Source organism: Bos indicus, chromosome 11 (genome assembly GCF_029378745.1).
Source record: "Bos indicus isolate NIAB-ARS_2022 breed Sahiwal x Tharparkar chromosome 11, NIAB-ARS_B.indTharparkar_mat_pri_1.0, whole genome shotgun sequence".
NCBI classification, from domain to species: Eukaryota; Metazoa; Chordata; class Mammalia; order Artiodactyla; family Bovidae; genus Bos; species Bos indicus.
In genome coordinates, this window is record NC_091770.1 from 30,475,677 (window position 1) to 30,491,020 (window position 15,344).

At 40.3% G+C, this 15,344-nt stretch overlaps 1 protein-coding gene across 2 annotated transcripts in view; it reads left to right on the forward strand.

Moving 5' to 3' along the window:
• The window catches only part of PPP1R21 (protein phosphatase 1 regulatory subunit 21), a 77,698-nt gene that overhangs the window by 7,441 nt on the left and 54,913 nt on the right, over positions 1 to 15,344 (forward strand). For both annotated transcript variants that reach the window (XM_070798615.1, XM_070798616.1), the window contains exons 2-3: positions 5,482 to 5,550; positions 8,605 to 8,751. In XM_070798615.1, coding sequence (XP_070654716.1) covers positions 5,482 to 5,550; positions 8,605 to 8,751 — 216 coding nt within the window. The remainder of the gene's footprint in view (positions 1 to 5,481; positions 5,551 to 8,604; positions 8,752 to 15,344) is intronic.

Consider the following 15,344-nt stretch of genomic DNA (forward strand, 5'->3'; position numbering starts at 1 on the left):
ACCAGGCTCCTGCGTCCATGGGATTTTCCAGGCAAGAGTACTGGAGTGGGGTGCCATTGCCTTCTTCAGGCCTGGTTCCTAACAGGCCAGTTATCAGTTGTGGAAGGTGGCCTGGGGGTTGGGGACCCCTGCTTTATAGCATTTAATGTGATAATTAAACATTTATCAAATGCTTTCTCTGTCCATATTATTGATCTTTCATTGTAGGCAGGAGATATAAGGGATTATACTGTAGTTTCTACTGTGAAGGATAGTTTAATTGGCAGATGGGACATGAGTGTAGAAATCATACATAAATTAGTGAATGTAAAATGTACTATAAAGACTGAATACTTTTATAAGTGATGTCCTGTTACTAGTAAGTGCCCAGGAAACTGAGGGCATTGTCTCTGAGGGCATTGTCTCTGTCTCTATAGGGGCACTATAGAGAATGATTGGGAAAAATTTTTGGAAGTAGGATCAGAGTAGAAAGTAGGTTCTAGAAGAACAGTTGGGGTTTGGTTGGTCAACATGAGAAAATGCTGTGTTTTTGAGTCAAGGTAAAGCTAGTCAGAAGATCACAAGACCATGAAAAATGAGTTTGAAAAGACCAGGAGGGTTTCTGAGTTGGGATTCAGAGGACTGTTTCTCTACTGAATGGAACAGTAGTGCATGGCACAGCTGCTGGAAATAGGCTGTATCATCTCCTGGAGAATTTCCTTGTCCTAATGGAGACTTCAGGGCAGTTGTTTCTCAGTTACGTCCACGTCCACTGGAGTCTCCACACTCGTCTCCTAGAGGCATTAGTGACCACCTGTAACTGTTTCTAAGACAAACACTGCATTTGCCTTCCCACTGTGGTGAATGCTGGTGAGGAGAAAGATAAGATTCTGAAAGACCAGACTGGTTATAGCAGTATCTGCATTTGACAAGATGCTGGTCAGTAATGCAGAGATGTGACAGTGGCTGAAATGCAGGAAGATGCTAAATGCCAAGTGTAATTAACAAGGCAGTGGAGAGCTCGGCCGAACTCATCCTTTTCTACCTACCAAATAGTAGAAGGGGATTTTAGATAAATATTTCTAAAAGCTGCATTTTTCTGTTGAGTGGTACCACTGGAACACTGTGTTTGAATTGTTATCAATTCAGCCAACAGTATTTTCCAAAGGAAAATCAAAATCATTTTTCTTTATGATCAGATTAACTTCCAAACAGTAGTGATTTGAAAAATTTAATTTTGCTTTTTTTGACAAAGTAGGCTGTTCAGTTTGCTTTAAATAGCTTCTAAGTGTGCCTTAGGAATTACAGGTGAGGTTTTCCTGTTTGCTTGTTTTAAAAATGTTTGCAGTTCTGGTCCTACAGAAAATTATCAGTTCAGCAAATTTCAGACTTCATCCCTAGTCTTTGAGGCAGTCAGTCAGAGGTTCTAAAGACCGCACAAAGAAGATGATCATAGATCAAAGTTAGAATGGGGGTACGAAATGAAACCTAAACCCTCAAGTAATACTGCTGTCCTTTGGCTATATGAGTTTGAAAATATTTATTGAATTCTGTTACCTAGGTTACACGTTATCCAAAAAATATATTGAGATTGCTTAAAGGGTAGTATACCATGTGTTGGAAGTCAGTACTAAAGTAGTGGTTTAATCTCTCTTTTGTACTTCTAGAGCAGATAGGCTTGAGGCCATATGGTTTCCATTGTATCTACTCATTTCTGTCACTATAACTCAAAAGCAATCATAGACAATTCATCAGTAATGAGTTTGGCTGTGTTCCTGCAAAACTTTAAAATAGGTAGCTGTCCAGTTTGGCCCAGGTACTTTAGTTTGATTGGAGAAGGAAATGGCAACCCACTCCAGTACTCTTGCCTAGAAAATTCCTTGGATGGAGGAGCCTGGTGGGCTACAGTCCATGGGGTCACGAAGAGTCGGACATGACTGAGTGACTTCACGACGACCTTAGTTTGATAACTCCTGTTCTAGAAAATTTAATGTCCACATTTTTTAAAGCAGGAAATGCTTTTATGATTATCTTTTCTCTTCCCTTTAAATTGTAAACTTTTTGAAATAGGGACCATTTCTTTTACTTCTTTCTCCCCTATATCATTAGCATAGTCCCTTTGTTTTGTTTAGTCACTCAGTCATGTCTAGTTCTTTGTGACTCCACGGACTGCAGCACGCCAGACTTCCCTTTCCTTCACTATCTCCCAGAGTTTGCTCAAACCTTTGTCCATTGAGTTGATGATGTCAACCAACCGTCTCATTCTCTGTCACCCTCTTCTCCTGCCTTCAGTCTTTCCCAGCATCAGAGTCTTTTCCAGTGAGTTGGCTCTTCGCATCAGGTGGCCAAAGTATTAGAGCTTCAGTATCAGTCCTTCCAATGAATATGCAGGGTTGATTTCCTTTAGGATGGACTGGTTTGATCTCTTTATTGTCCAAGGGACCGTCAAAAGTCTTCTCCAACACCACAGTTTGAAAGCATCAATTCTTCAGCACTCAGCCTTCTTTATGGTCCAACTGTCACATCCATATGTGACTACTGGAAAAACCATAGCTATGACTATATGGACTTTTGTAGGCAAAGTGATTTCTCTGCTTTTTAGTCCACTGTCTAGGTTTGTCATAGCTTCTCTTCTAAAGAGCAAGTGTCTTTTAATTTCATGGCTGGAGTTACTGTCCACAGTGATTTTGGAGCCCAAGAAAATGAAGTCTGTTACTGTTTCCACTTTTTCCCCATCAATTTGCCTTGAAGTGATGGAACTGGATGTCATGATCTTAGTTTTTGGAATGTTGAGTTTTAAGCCAGCATTTTCACTCTCCTCTTTCACCTTTATCAAGAGGCTCTTTAGTTTCTTTTTGCTTTCTGCCATTAGGGCGGTATCATCTTCATATCTGAGGTTATTGATATTTCTGGCAATCTTGATTGCAGCTTGGGCTTCATCCAGCCTGGCATTTTGCATGATGTGGAGGTTTAATCACTAAATCTTGTACAACTCTTGCAACCCCATGCACTGTAGCCTGCCATGCTCCTCTGTCCAAGGGGATTCTCCAGGCAAGAATGCTGGAGTAGGTTGCCAGTTCCTTCTCCAGAGGAATCTTCCTGACCCAGGAATCAAACCTTGGTCTCCTGCATTGCAGGCAGATTCTTTACAGACTAATCTACAAGGGAAGGCCTATGATGATGTACTCTGCATATAAGTTAAATATATATAGCCTTGACGTACTCCTTTCCCAGTTTTGAACCAGTCTGTTGTTCCATGTCTGGTTCTAGCTGTTGCTTCTTGACCTGCAATACAGGTTTCTCAGGAGGCAGGTAACATGGTCTGTTAATTTCATCTCTAAGAATTTTCCACAGTTCATTGTAATCCACACAGTCAAAGGTTTTAGCATAGTCAATGAAGCAGAAGTAGATTTTTTTTAAAATTCTCTTGCTTTTTCTATGGTGCAACAGTTGTTGGCAATTTGATCTCTGGTTCCTCTGCATTGTCTAAATCCTTGTTGTACATCTAGAAGTTATTGGTTCATGTACTATTGAAGCCTAGCTTGAAAGATTTTGAGCATTACCTGGCTAGCATGTGAAATGAGTACAATTGTGCTGTAGTTTGAACATTCTTTGGCATTGCCTTTCTTTGGGATTGGAATGAAAACAGACCTTTTCCAGTCCTGTGGCCACTGCTGAGTTTTCCAAATTTGCTGGCATATTGAGTGCAGCACTTTAACAGCATCTTCTTTCAGGATCTGATGATCTGAACCACAGTTAGCTCCTGGTCATATGGCAAACTAGAAGTGTATCTGTTGTCCCTTTGATTCTACTCTCTTAATAAGAGCTCTGTTACTATTTGTGGAGCATGTTATCATTTAGAAAGTGCTTTGACATATCTTTTCTTATCTGATTCTCACGACAACCTCAGAAGAATGAAGATAGGGTAGGTGTATTGCCCCACTTTGTAGTCCATATAACAAAAGATTAAGTGAGTATCTCTAGTTTATATTGTCTAGGACGAGACAGAGCAAAATTTGGATCTTCTTTTGTGGTAGTGAACCCTGATCTCTAACTTTCTAAAAACAGAAGCAGCTCATCTTTTTAGTCTGTCTTGCTCAAACTGTATATCCTGCAGTGTTCCTGTTTTTCTTAGAATCTTAGTTCAGTTTTCCCTTGAGTGTCAAATGCTCAGTTTAAAGTTTAGCATTCAAATATTCCTATTCTTTTGGCACAGAAAAGGGTCATTTCTGTTTTCAAGACAGAGATGTGAGCTGCACAGAATTAGAAATAGATATATTTTTTTTAAGCTCATGGATAAAATCACCCCATTCATTTAGTTTCTCAGAGAAGAACCTGGTCTTTCATGGTCTTTATACTGAGTCCTGAGACTGTGTGTGTGTAACCCTTTGGTGTCAGCTACGCTGCGCTGGTGTATTTGTACGCACGTGCTCTGTGTTGTGCTTGTTGATAGTTGCAGAAGGGGATTGCTGCAGAAGATTTATCTTTCAAATCCCTGCTGGTGATGGTGATACAGATGTAACCATGAATAAAAATTCATCAAGCTGTATAATTTTGCTTTGTATATTTTAAGATAAAGATCGACCCCAACTTAAAAAAGTTAACTACAAAAGAAACCCAAGTCCTGCCTCCCCCAAAACTTCTTCCATCTCACCAGCCTACTACTGTTCTCATTTATATTTAGCTTTATAAAACAATAGCCAGTATTGTCTAAACGGCATTATGCCTGGAGTCAGAACTACTGGAGTCTGATTCTCAGCATTGCCACTTACCTTCTCTGTACCTTAGTTTGCTCACGTGTGAAGTGGTGGTAATTATAGCACCTGTTTCATCGGGTTGTGAGGATTGATGAGGTAGTACATTACATGTAAAGTATTTAGGAATGAGCATTCAAATGCTAGCTGCTATTGTTATTAATTTCTGAATTAAACTTGCTTCTCAGTTGCTTTTGTACACTGCTTCTGCTGATGCCTGATTGTAAGTCCTCCCTTCCTGAGGCTGAAGTGAGTGATAGTTGCATGGCTAATATTAGGCACAGTATCCTGCTGGGTGTGTTGATGCCCTATAGTTTGGTTCTCTGTAGAATTCTTATTCCATACTTAGTCCAGTTGTATGTATTTTACAGGTGAATGGTATGTCAGAGTTATAAGGAAAATGGCATACTTAATACCCTATTGTATATATATATTTTTTTATTGTATAGTTTTTATTTAGGGAGGTGATTGGTTTCATGGAAAGAACCATGTACATGGGAGGTCAAGAGACCTGGATTTTAGTCTTAATTTTGCATTGTTTAGTTTTATGTCATTGGGCATCTCAGCCTCTATGTCTTTATTTGTAGAATGGCACGCTGGTTGTCTCTGCTTTCCTCTTGAGGGCTCATTTGTATGTGAGCTGAAAGTTACTCAGTGTACAGATTCCTATAAAGTGATGGTAAGTGATTTCCTTGCTGTAAGTGGTTGCTTTATATTAAAAATTAATTATTACTTCCTCTGTTTTCAGCTTCGGGCTCAGAATCAGGTCTTGAAGAAAGGTGTCGTGGATGAACAAGCGAATTCTGCTGCTTTGAAGGTAGGCTACTGTTTGTGTTGTGAGAGTTAGATTAGTGTTTAGTGAAGCTTACAGCAGGGGATTCAGCCCATTTTGTGGGTTAAATTCCCAACTCTGACACTGATTCACTAGGGATAGGGGAGGGTAATCGAATTTTTTTTTGTGTGTTTAACTTTCTTACTCATTTAGGTATGAATGTGATGTGCTTTGACTTCTTAGCTGGAGATTACAAAAATGTCTTATGGGACTGCATCTAATGCATTTCTCTCATACCCAGCTTCTTTCATAGCTAAACTCATCAGGACAAATGGGGCTTCTTATCTGGCTTGATCTGACAGCACTCTGCAGGGACTGGGTCATACTCATGTTTATATCCCTAGCATTCAGCAGATTGTCCCCTGATAAATGGGTCTGAAAGTGTGAATCATTTAGTGCATTAATCTTGCTTTGGGTTGAGCTGTTTAATAGTAATAACCTGTGTTAATGATGACTGAGTGATCCATCAGCACCTTTAATTGAGAGGAGAAATATGATGGGAGAAGAAGAATTTGTTTCTACCTCATTTTAGCAGACATGTAATAAATACTGCTTGAAAGTGTTAGTTGTTCAGTCATGGCCAGCTCTTTGTGACCCCAGGGACTATATAGCCTGCCACACTCCTCTGTCCATGGGATTCTCCAGGCAAGAATACTGGAGTGGGTTACAGTTCCCTTCTCCAGGGGAATCTTTCCGACCCAGGGATCAAACCTAGATCTCCCACATTACAGGGAAATTCTTTACCATCTGAGCCACCAGGGAGGCACAGATACTGCTTAGTGATATTCTTAATTGGATAAATTGATTCTAGGATATGGATTCCTTCTTGGCCAAGTTTCAGTAAAATACACTGCCTGCCTCATTCTTTCACTGCCTCCCTTGCTCCCTCTTCAGAAAAAAGGGCTTAGGAGTCCCTTTACTTTTCTGTCTTTCTGGAGTAGCCCGCGACCAGTGACACACGAACAGTCACCAGGATCGTGAGATGAGTCCTTTCACTTGGCTAGTGTTGGACCCTTCTCTAGTCCCCTCTGTCTCTTGAGGAGAGCTCCCTCCTTGGGTGTTGTTGCACAGACTCGGGGCTGAGATGGGTCAGAGTACCTTACCCTACGCTCTCTGCACTTAAGCTGAGATGATAAATAGTCAGAATTTGTTAGCTAAGTTACTGTTTTGTTTAAATCACTGAAGAAATTGATCATTATCTATTTCCTTATGATGTCTAAAACCTACCCCTGGAGAAAGTATTTCCGAACTCATCTTAGTCGCCCGCACTGGTGTTTCACACCCTCCTGTGGCTGATTGTGTCTGATTAATGCTGGTAGCAGCTGTGGTGGTGATGGTGACAGCAGGCCCTCTCACTGAATGCTCGCCGTGTGTCAGGCAGGCATTGCACTCAGCACCTTGCACCCGTGTTCTCAGTTTTCACAACGACCCTGTGCGGGCACATGCCACTGTCATCACTGTCATTGCAGGAACTAGGATTTATAGAGAGATTGGGATGGATGTCTTCCGAAATCAATGATTGGTTAATGGGGAATATTAGTCACCTAGTGATTAATTAATTATAAGGATGTAAAGAGATTACTTTTAATTGAACTGTGCATTACAGTCAGCATTTTGATTATATTAGATTTGTATCTTCAGTGAGTTATTAGATGCAATGAGCATTTATTGATTTGAGTTTCCTTAAATTGAAATATAAAATAATTTGGACATGGGCTGGGCCTATGTTTACCATTGAACTTCAAGCAAACATTAAGGACTTAGTAAACAAAAAATAAAAAAGGAAATTTTTTTTCTCTTTAATGAAAACATATTCTACCCCTCTAGCTATGCCCTCAACATGCAAATAATGTCAGCAGATTGCAGAACTAGGCTCTCGTTTTTAGGTTGCTGTTTCAAAATCCACTATTCAAAATTGGGAAAGTAGCATTGACATATATATACACTATCACGTGTAGAATAGGTAACTAGCAGGAAGCTGCTCTAAAACACAGGGAGCCCAGCCTGGTGCTCTACTGACAACCGGGAGCGGGGAATGGAGTGGGAGAGGGAGGCTTAAGGGGGACGGGATATATATGCACTTATGACTGATTCAGTTGATGTATGGCAGAGACCACCACAACATTGTAAAGCAATTATCCTCCAATTAAAAAAATCCCCTGTTCATTAAAACTTGACCTCTCTTAGCTTTATAGTGGTTTCTCAATGAAGGTAAAGTAAATGTACAGATCTTTCAGTTTATGGTAGTGTATAGCCGTTTGTGTTTGATTACGAGTGAACACAAAGTTACCAGAATGTCGTAAGGAAAATATAGTTAGAATAATATTATTTTTAAAAATAGAGTGAAACTAAATATTTCTCGTTTCCCATTTTCTTACCTTGTTGTGATATACACAGTACAGCGTGGTCAGTAGAAGACGTGTTGTTTACATTTTAGATTTTGTTCCTATTTTCACTTTAAAGTGAACTGAGAATATTCTTTGTTAGGATAATAACAAAGATTTTTTGTTTGATTTGATTTTTGTCTTTGACAGATCAGAATAATTTAAAGTTAAAGAGTATTGAAAAGACTTCATTTTGACTGACTTAAATTCAAGGAGAATTTATAGGAAAAAGTGAATACAAATATATTTCTTCCATTCTTGCTTACCTGAAGGGCATCATCAGTGAGTCTGAGGTTCTCATTAAAATTTCAAATTTATAAAATTGTAGCCTCAGACTTTGTGACTCCTCACCACCAAACACATGAATAACAACATTATATAAAAGCGTGTTGTTGTGGATATTTAAGTTGATCAATGTTACTTCAGTAGTATACTCTTTAGCTTTATTTTTAAATTTGCTTGATTGGACCAGAAAATGAAATTGTCACCAAACAGAGCTAAAAAAACATAGGAACTAGAATGATAAACATATAACTTTAATTCCTTAAAGAAAGAGGTTTTGATTATATTTTGGTGAAACAAAAAAATTTTTTTTCATTGTTTTTAAATGTTAAGACTAAATTACAAGGAATGGTCTGTTTTCACATTGATGTAGGAACAGCTGAAAATGAAGGATCAATCACTGAGGAAACTGCAGCAGGAAATGGACAGTTTGACATTCCGAAATCTGCAGCTTGCCAAAAGGGTCGAGCTCCTTCAAGATGAACTGGCTCTAAGTGAACCCCGAGGCAAGAAAAACAAGGTAGGTCAAGTCAAAACAAGGTAGGGGGACCTTGCCATTAGGTGCCGACATCTCCAGGCCACCCTGGTTTTAGCAGAAGACCTCGCCTCCAAATACTCTAAAGGTCTGTTTATTACACCTGGTTATTGGGTCCAGAAAGCAAACATTTATTATTAATGTATACTAAGTATTTATTGGGCTTCCCTAGTGGTTCAGATGGTAAAGCATCTGTCTGCAATGCAGGAGACCCGGGTTCGATCCCTGGGTTGGGAAGATCCCCTGGAGAAGGAAATGGCAGCCCACTCCAGTATTCTTGCCTGGAAAATCCCATGGACCGCGGAGCATTAGAGCCATTTTCACATGGAAATGAGTTTTCAAGAGTTTATGAGAAATCAGCATGCACATAGTTGATTTAGTGGCTAAGAAAAATGAATAGTATATCTCACATTGGTCAAAATTACTGTTTTTTTTTAGTTATACTAAGCTGCCATTTAACTCAAGGTAGGGCAGATAGAATGAGAAGCGCTGTCCACATGAAGCACTGTCTATGGAAGTGGCAGTTGAAGTACTCATACATGAGGCTTATAAGTTTGCTGCAGATGTATTTTCTTTGTTTTTATTGTTAGGAGTTCAGTTTGTGTGTGTTTTGTTTGTTTGTTTGTTTGTTATTTTAGAGAAACGTTGTGTTTAATGGTAAAGCTTAGCACATTCCACCACCAGGCATGGCCTGGAGCAGCAGGGATGGGTAGGTGACCTCCGTGGAGGTTCACATGGCAAAGATGATGAGAAAGGCAACCGTTAAACAGAGGAGCTCCACAGCCTCAGACAAGGCAAAGCCCAAAAGAGCCTAGGAGAAGAGCTGCTGCTTCAGAGATGGGTTCCTGGCATAGCCAATGATCAAGCTGCCAAACAGTGCTCCAGTGCCAGCCCTGAGCCAGCCACACCAACCGTGGCAGCCCCAAAGCCAATAAACTTGGCTGCTGTGTCAATATCCCAGGAGAAAACACTGGTCTGGTACTCCTGCCTGGCCACCTGGAGTGGGACACTGCTGTGGGAAGGCTGTTCAGTTGATATCTCTGGCCTACTCAGGAAGGAGGCAAAGGCCTGATGGGACCCTGGTCGAACAGTGGATCAGAGCAGGAGGAATGAGTAGTGCCCTGGTGGTCTGTGTTTTTTCAGTCTCTTGGCTTTTACTCTTCTGTCTGATGCTCGTCTTACTCATTCTCTTCACTACATGAAGCTCCATGGAGGTCACCTACCCACCCCTCCTGCTTCGACTTCAGGTCATGCCCGATACTGGAGTGTGCTAAGCTTTACCTTTAAACACAATGTTTCTCTTTAAGTCCCCAGGTGTAAATATAAATTTCTTTCCCTTCTGGTTTTATATAGTGAGGTGAGATTCTGATTGATCTAAGATGGATGATCTGATACTTTTGATCATACTGTGGTTAAGAAGTTGCTTCTTTTTTCAAGGGCAGAAGCTAGGGACTGAGTCTTTAAAAGTCTTGGACAGCACCCCAAAAATGTGTGGACTGAGGCAATGATGACAAATGGTTGGAGGGAAGAAGGTTCACAGTAACTCTGAAGCAGTGTGTGGGGAGGAAAGAGTGCAGACTTTGGAGCTGAGCCCAGATTTGAATTCTTTGTCTTCCATTTGTAGGTCTATGACCTTAGGCAAGTTTTTTAGCCTTGCAGCCTCAGTTGTGGGAAAGACTTTCAGGTTTGTTGTCAGGATTAAATGAATCATGTAAAGTACCCAGGACTGTATGTGGATATGATGGCCATGGTGACATAATTATGTCTCATTTCCCCTCCTGGAAGAATTCTCCAGAGTGGTAATTTTTCAGGTAAGTGGGGAACAGTTCAGTTTAGTCACTCAGTTGTGTCTGACTCTTTGTGACTCCATGAACTACTGCACGCCAGGCTTCCCTGTCCATCACCAACTCCTGAAGCTTACTCAAACTCATGTCCATTGAGTTGGTGATGCCATCCAACCATCGCATTCTCTGTCATACCCTTCTCTGCCTGCCTTCAATCTTTCCCAGCATCAGGGTCTTTTCAAGTGAGTCAGTTTTTCATATCAGGAAGCCAAAGTATTGCAGTTTCAGCTTCAGCATCAGTCCTTCCAATGAATATTCAGGACGGATTTCCTTCAGGATGGACTGGTTGGATCGCCTTGCAGTGCAATAGACGCTTGAGAATCTTCTCCAACACAACAGTTGAAAAGCATCAATTCTTCAGCATTCAGCTTTCTTTATAGTCCAACTCTCACATCCATACATGACTACTAGAAAAACCATAGCTGTGACTAGACAGACCTTTGCTGGCAAAGTAATGTCTCTGCTTTTTAATATGCTATCTAGGTTGGTCATAGCTTTTCTTCCAAGAAGTAAGCATCTTTTAATTTCATGGCTGCAGTTACCATCTGCAGTGATTTTGGAGCCCAAGAAAATAAAGTCTCTCACTGTTTCTATTGTTTCCCCATCTATCTGCCATGAAGTGATGAGACCAGATGCCATGATCTTAGTTTTCTGAATGTTGAGTTTTAAGCCAACTTCACTCTCCTCTTTCACTTTCCTCAAGAGGCTCTTTGGTTCTTTGCTTTCTGCCACAAGGGTGGTGTCATCTGCATATCTGAATTTATTGATATTTCTCCCGGCAATCTTGATTCCAGCTTGTGCTTTATCCAGTCCTGCATTTCTCACAATGTACTCTGCATAGAAGTTAAATAAACAGGGTGACAGTATGCAGCCTTGACATACTCCTTTCCTGATTTGGAACTAGTCTGTTGTTCCATGTCCAGTTCTAATTATTGATTCCTGACCTGCATACAGATTTCTCAAGAGACAGGTCACGTGTTCCAGTATTCCCATCTCCTTCAGAATTTTCCACAGTTTATTATGATCCACACAGTCAAAGGCTTTGGCATAGTTAATAAAGCAGAAATAGATGTTTTTCTGGAACTCTCTTGCTTTTTCAATGATCCAGCAGATGTTGGCACTTTGATCTGTGGTTCCTCTGCCTTTTCTAAAACCAGCTTGAACATCAGGAAGTTCACAGTTCACGTATTGCTGAAGCCTGGATTGGAGAATTCTGAGCATTACTTTACTAGCGTGTGAGATGAGTGCAGTTGTGCAGTAGTTTGAGCATTCTTTGGCATTGCCTTTCTTTGGGATTGGAATGAAAACTGACCTGTTCCAGTCCTGTGGCCACTGACATGTTGCTAATTTTGTCACATGTTTTCTAAATTTGCTGACATGTTGAGGGCAGCACTTTAACAGCATCATCTTTTAGGATTTGAAATTGCTCGACTGGAATTCCATCACCTCCACTAGCTTTGTTCATAGTGATGCTTCCTAAGGCCCACTTGACTTCACATTCCAGGATGTCTGGCTCTAGATAAGTGGTCACACCATCATTGTTATCTGGGTTGTGAAGATCTTTTTTGTATAGTTCTTCTGTGTATTCCTGCCACCTCTTCTTAATATCTTCTGCTTCTGTTAGGTCCATACCATTTCTGTCCTTTACTGTGCCCATCTTTGCATGAAATGTGCCCTTGGTGTCTCTAATTTACTTGAAAAGGTCTCTAGTCTTTCCCATTCTATTCTTTTCCTCTATTTCTTTGCATTGATCAGTGAGGAAGGCTTTCTTATCTCTCCTTGCTGTTCTTTGGAACTGTGCATTCAAATGGGTATATCTTTCCTTTTTTTCTTTGCCTTTAGCTTCTCTTCTCAGCTATTTGTAAGGCCTCCTCAGACAACTATTTTGCCTTTTTGCATTTCTTTTTCTTGGGGATGATCTTGATCATTGCCTCCTATACAGTGTCACGAACATCTGTCCATAGTTTTTCAGGCACTCTGTCTATCAGATCTAATTCCTTGTATCTATTTGTCACTTCCACTCTATAATCGTAAGGGATTTGATTTAGGTTATAAAGCTCAACATTCAGAAAACTAAGATCATGGCATCTGGTCCCATCACTTCATGGGAAGTAGATGCGGAAACAATGGAAACAGTGTCAGACTTTATTTTTTTGGGCTCCAAAATCACTGCAGATGGTGATTGCAGCCATGAAATTAAAGGACGCATACTCCTTGGAAGGAAAGTTATGACCAACCTAGATAGCATATTAAAAAGCAGAGACATTACTTTGCCAACAAAGGTCCGTCTGGTCAAAGCTATGGTTTTTCCAGTGGTCATGTATGGATGTGAGAATTGGACTGTGATAAAAGCTGAGCGCCGAAGAATTGATGCTTTTGAACTGTGGTGTTGGAGAAGACTCTTGAGAGTCCCTTGGACTGCAAGGAGATCCAACCAGTCCATTCTAAAGGAGATCAGTCCTGGGTGTTCTTTGGAAGGCTTGATGTTAAAGCTGAAACTTCAATACTTAGGCTACCTCATGCGAAGAGTTGACTCATTGGAAAAGACTCTGATGCTGGGAAGGATTGGGGTCAAGGGATTGAGGAGAAGGGGACAACAGAAGATGTGATGGCTGGATGGCATCACTGACTCGATGGACATGAGTTTGAGTGAACTCCGGGAGTTGGTGATGGACAGGGAGGCCTGGTGTGCTGCAATTCATGGGGATTGCAAAGAGTCGGATACGACTGAACGACTGAACTGAACTGAACTGAATGGTCTAGTGGTTTTCCCTACTTTATTCAATTTAAGTCTGATATTGGCAATAAGGAGTTCATCATCTGAGCCACAGTCATCTCCCAGTCTTGTTTTTGCTGACTATATAGAGTTTCTCCATCTTTGACTGCAAAGAATATAATCAGTCTGATTTCAGTATTGACCATCTGGCGATGTCCATATGTAGAATGGGAGTGTCATTGGCAGAGGCTGTTTGCTATGACCAGCGTGTTCTCTTGGCAAAACTCTGTTAGCCTTTACCCTGCTTCATTCTGTACTCCAAGACCAAATTTGCCTCTTACTCTAGGTATCTCTTGACTTCCTACTTTTGCATTCCAGTCCCCTATAATGAAAAGGACATCTTTTTTGGGTGTTAGTTCTAGAAGGTCTTGAAGGTTTTCATAGAACCGTTCAACTTTCAGCTTCTTCAGCATTAGTGGTTGGGGCCTAGACTTGGATTACCCTGATACTGAATGGTTTGCCTTGGAAACGAACAGAGATCATTCTGTCGTTTTTGATTCGGACTCTTGTTAACTATGGCTACTCCATTTCTTTTAAGGGATTCTTGCCCACAGTAGTAGATATAATGGTCGTCTGAGTTAAATTGACCCATTCCAGTCCATTTTAGTTCACTGACTACTAAAATGTCAATGTTCACTCTTGCCATCTCCTGTTTGACTACTTCCTTTTTATCTTGAAATTGGAACAGAGAGTACAAAACAGATATGTATCCGAATCACTTGGAAAACTTTGTCAAAATACACATGCTGTGGAAATTCTGGAAGACGCTTGGGGAGGGGAAATAGCCATCTGTATTTCATCCCCAGGTTAATGAGATCCTCTCTCAGGGCTGTTTCAGTAGATTTAGGTGTAATTACTTCTGAATTAGTTTTAATAAAAACTTTCCAAATTTGGAATTACTGAACAACCAGAATATGTCATTCAGCAGTGTTCCTTGTGTGAATGTATATCTTGTGTTCACATTTGGTGTTTATGTATTTGTTTATTACATAGCTGCTCCATTTTCAGAGGGCTTTCTAATCGTGGGTTCACGTTGGATCAGTAAGTGACTTCATTTTAAGTGAGGAGTGAAGTACAAGAAAGGCAGAGGAGGGTGGTGACTGATGTCTGAACAGTTTCATTGTTAGGCTGTCCCTTGAATAGTGTCATCTCTGTGTGTATTCCATGAAAACAAATGTTCATTATTGGCTCTTAAATAGTGCTATTCTTCTATGTAGAAAAAGTTAATATTGATACAAGGGCAAAAGGAATGTATTTTTGGTAGTTTTGTGCTTTTTTCCTTCTATTTATTTGTAATAGCTTTATCTTGTATTTTTATTTTATTTTATTTTTAAACTTTACAAATGTATTAGTTTTGCCAAATATCAAAATGAATCCGCCACAGGTATACATGTGTTCCCCATCCTGAACCCTCCTCCCTCCTCCCTCCCCATACCATCCCTCTGGGTCGTCCCAGTGCACTAGCCCCAAGCATCCAGTATCATGCATTGAACCTGGACTGGGAACTCATTTCATACATGATATTGTACATGTTTCAATGCCATTCTCCCAAATCTTCCCACCCTCTCCCTCTGCAGCAGAGTCCATAAGACTGTTCTATACATCAGTGTTTCTTTTGCTATCTCGTACACAGGCTTATTGTTAGCATCTTTCTAAATTCCATATATATGCGTTAGTATACTGTATTGGTGTTTTTCTTTCTGGCTTACTTCACTCTGTAATAATAGGCTGTATTTTTTAAAATTAGAAATGTATGTGAACTTTTGTATAAATGTAGTTTTGTGAATGCTGTTAATTCTTTAAAGGAGTTTAACAGCTCAGACTCATGGAATTGCTAAAACTGTCATTTTTTAAACCGGGAGATCAATTGTTAAAATGATACTTATTAACATATTTATGTTGCTGACTTTCTGGATCTACTCTGTCTTCCAGCACAACTACTCTCAAATTCATCTGCA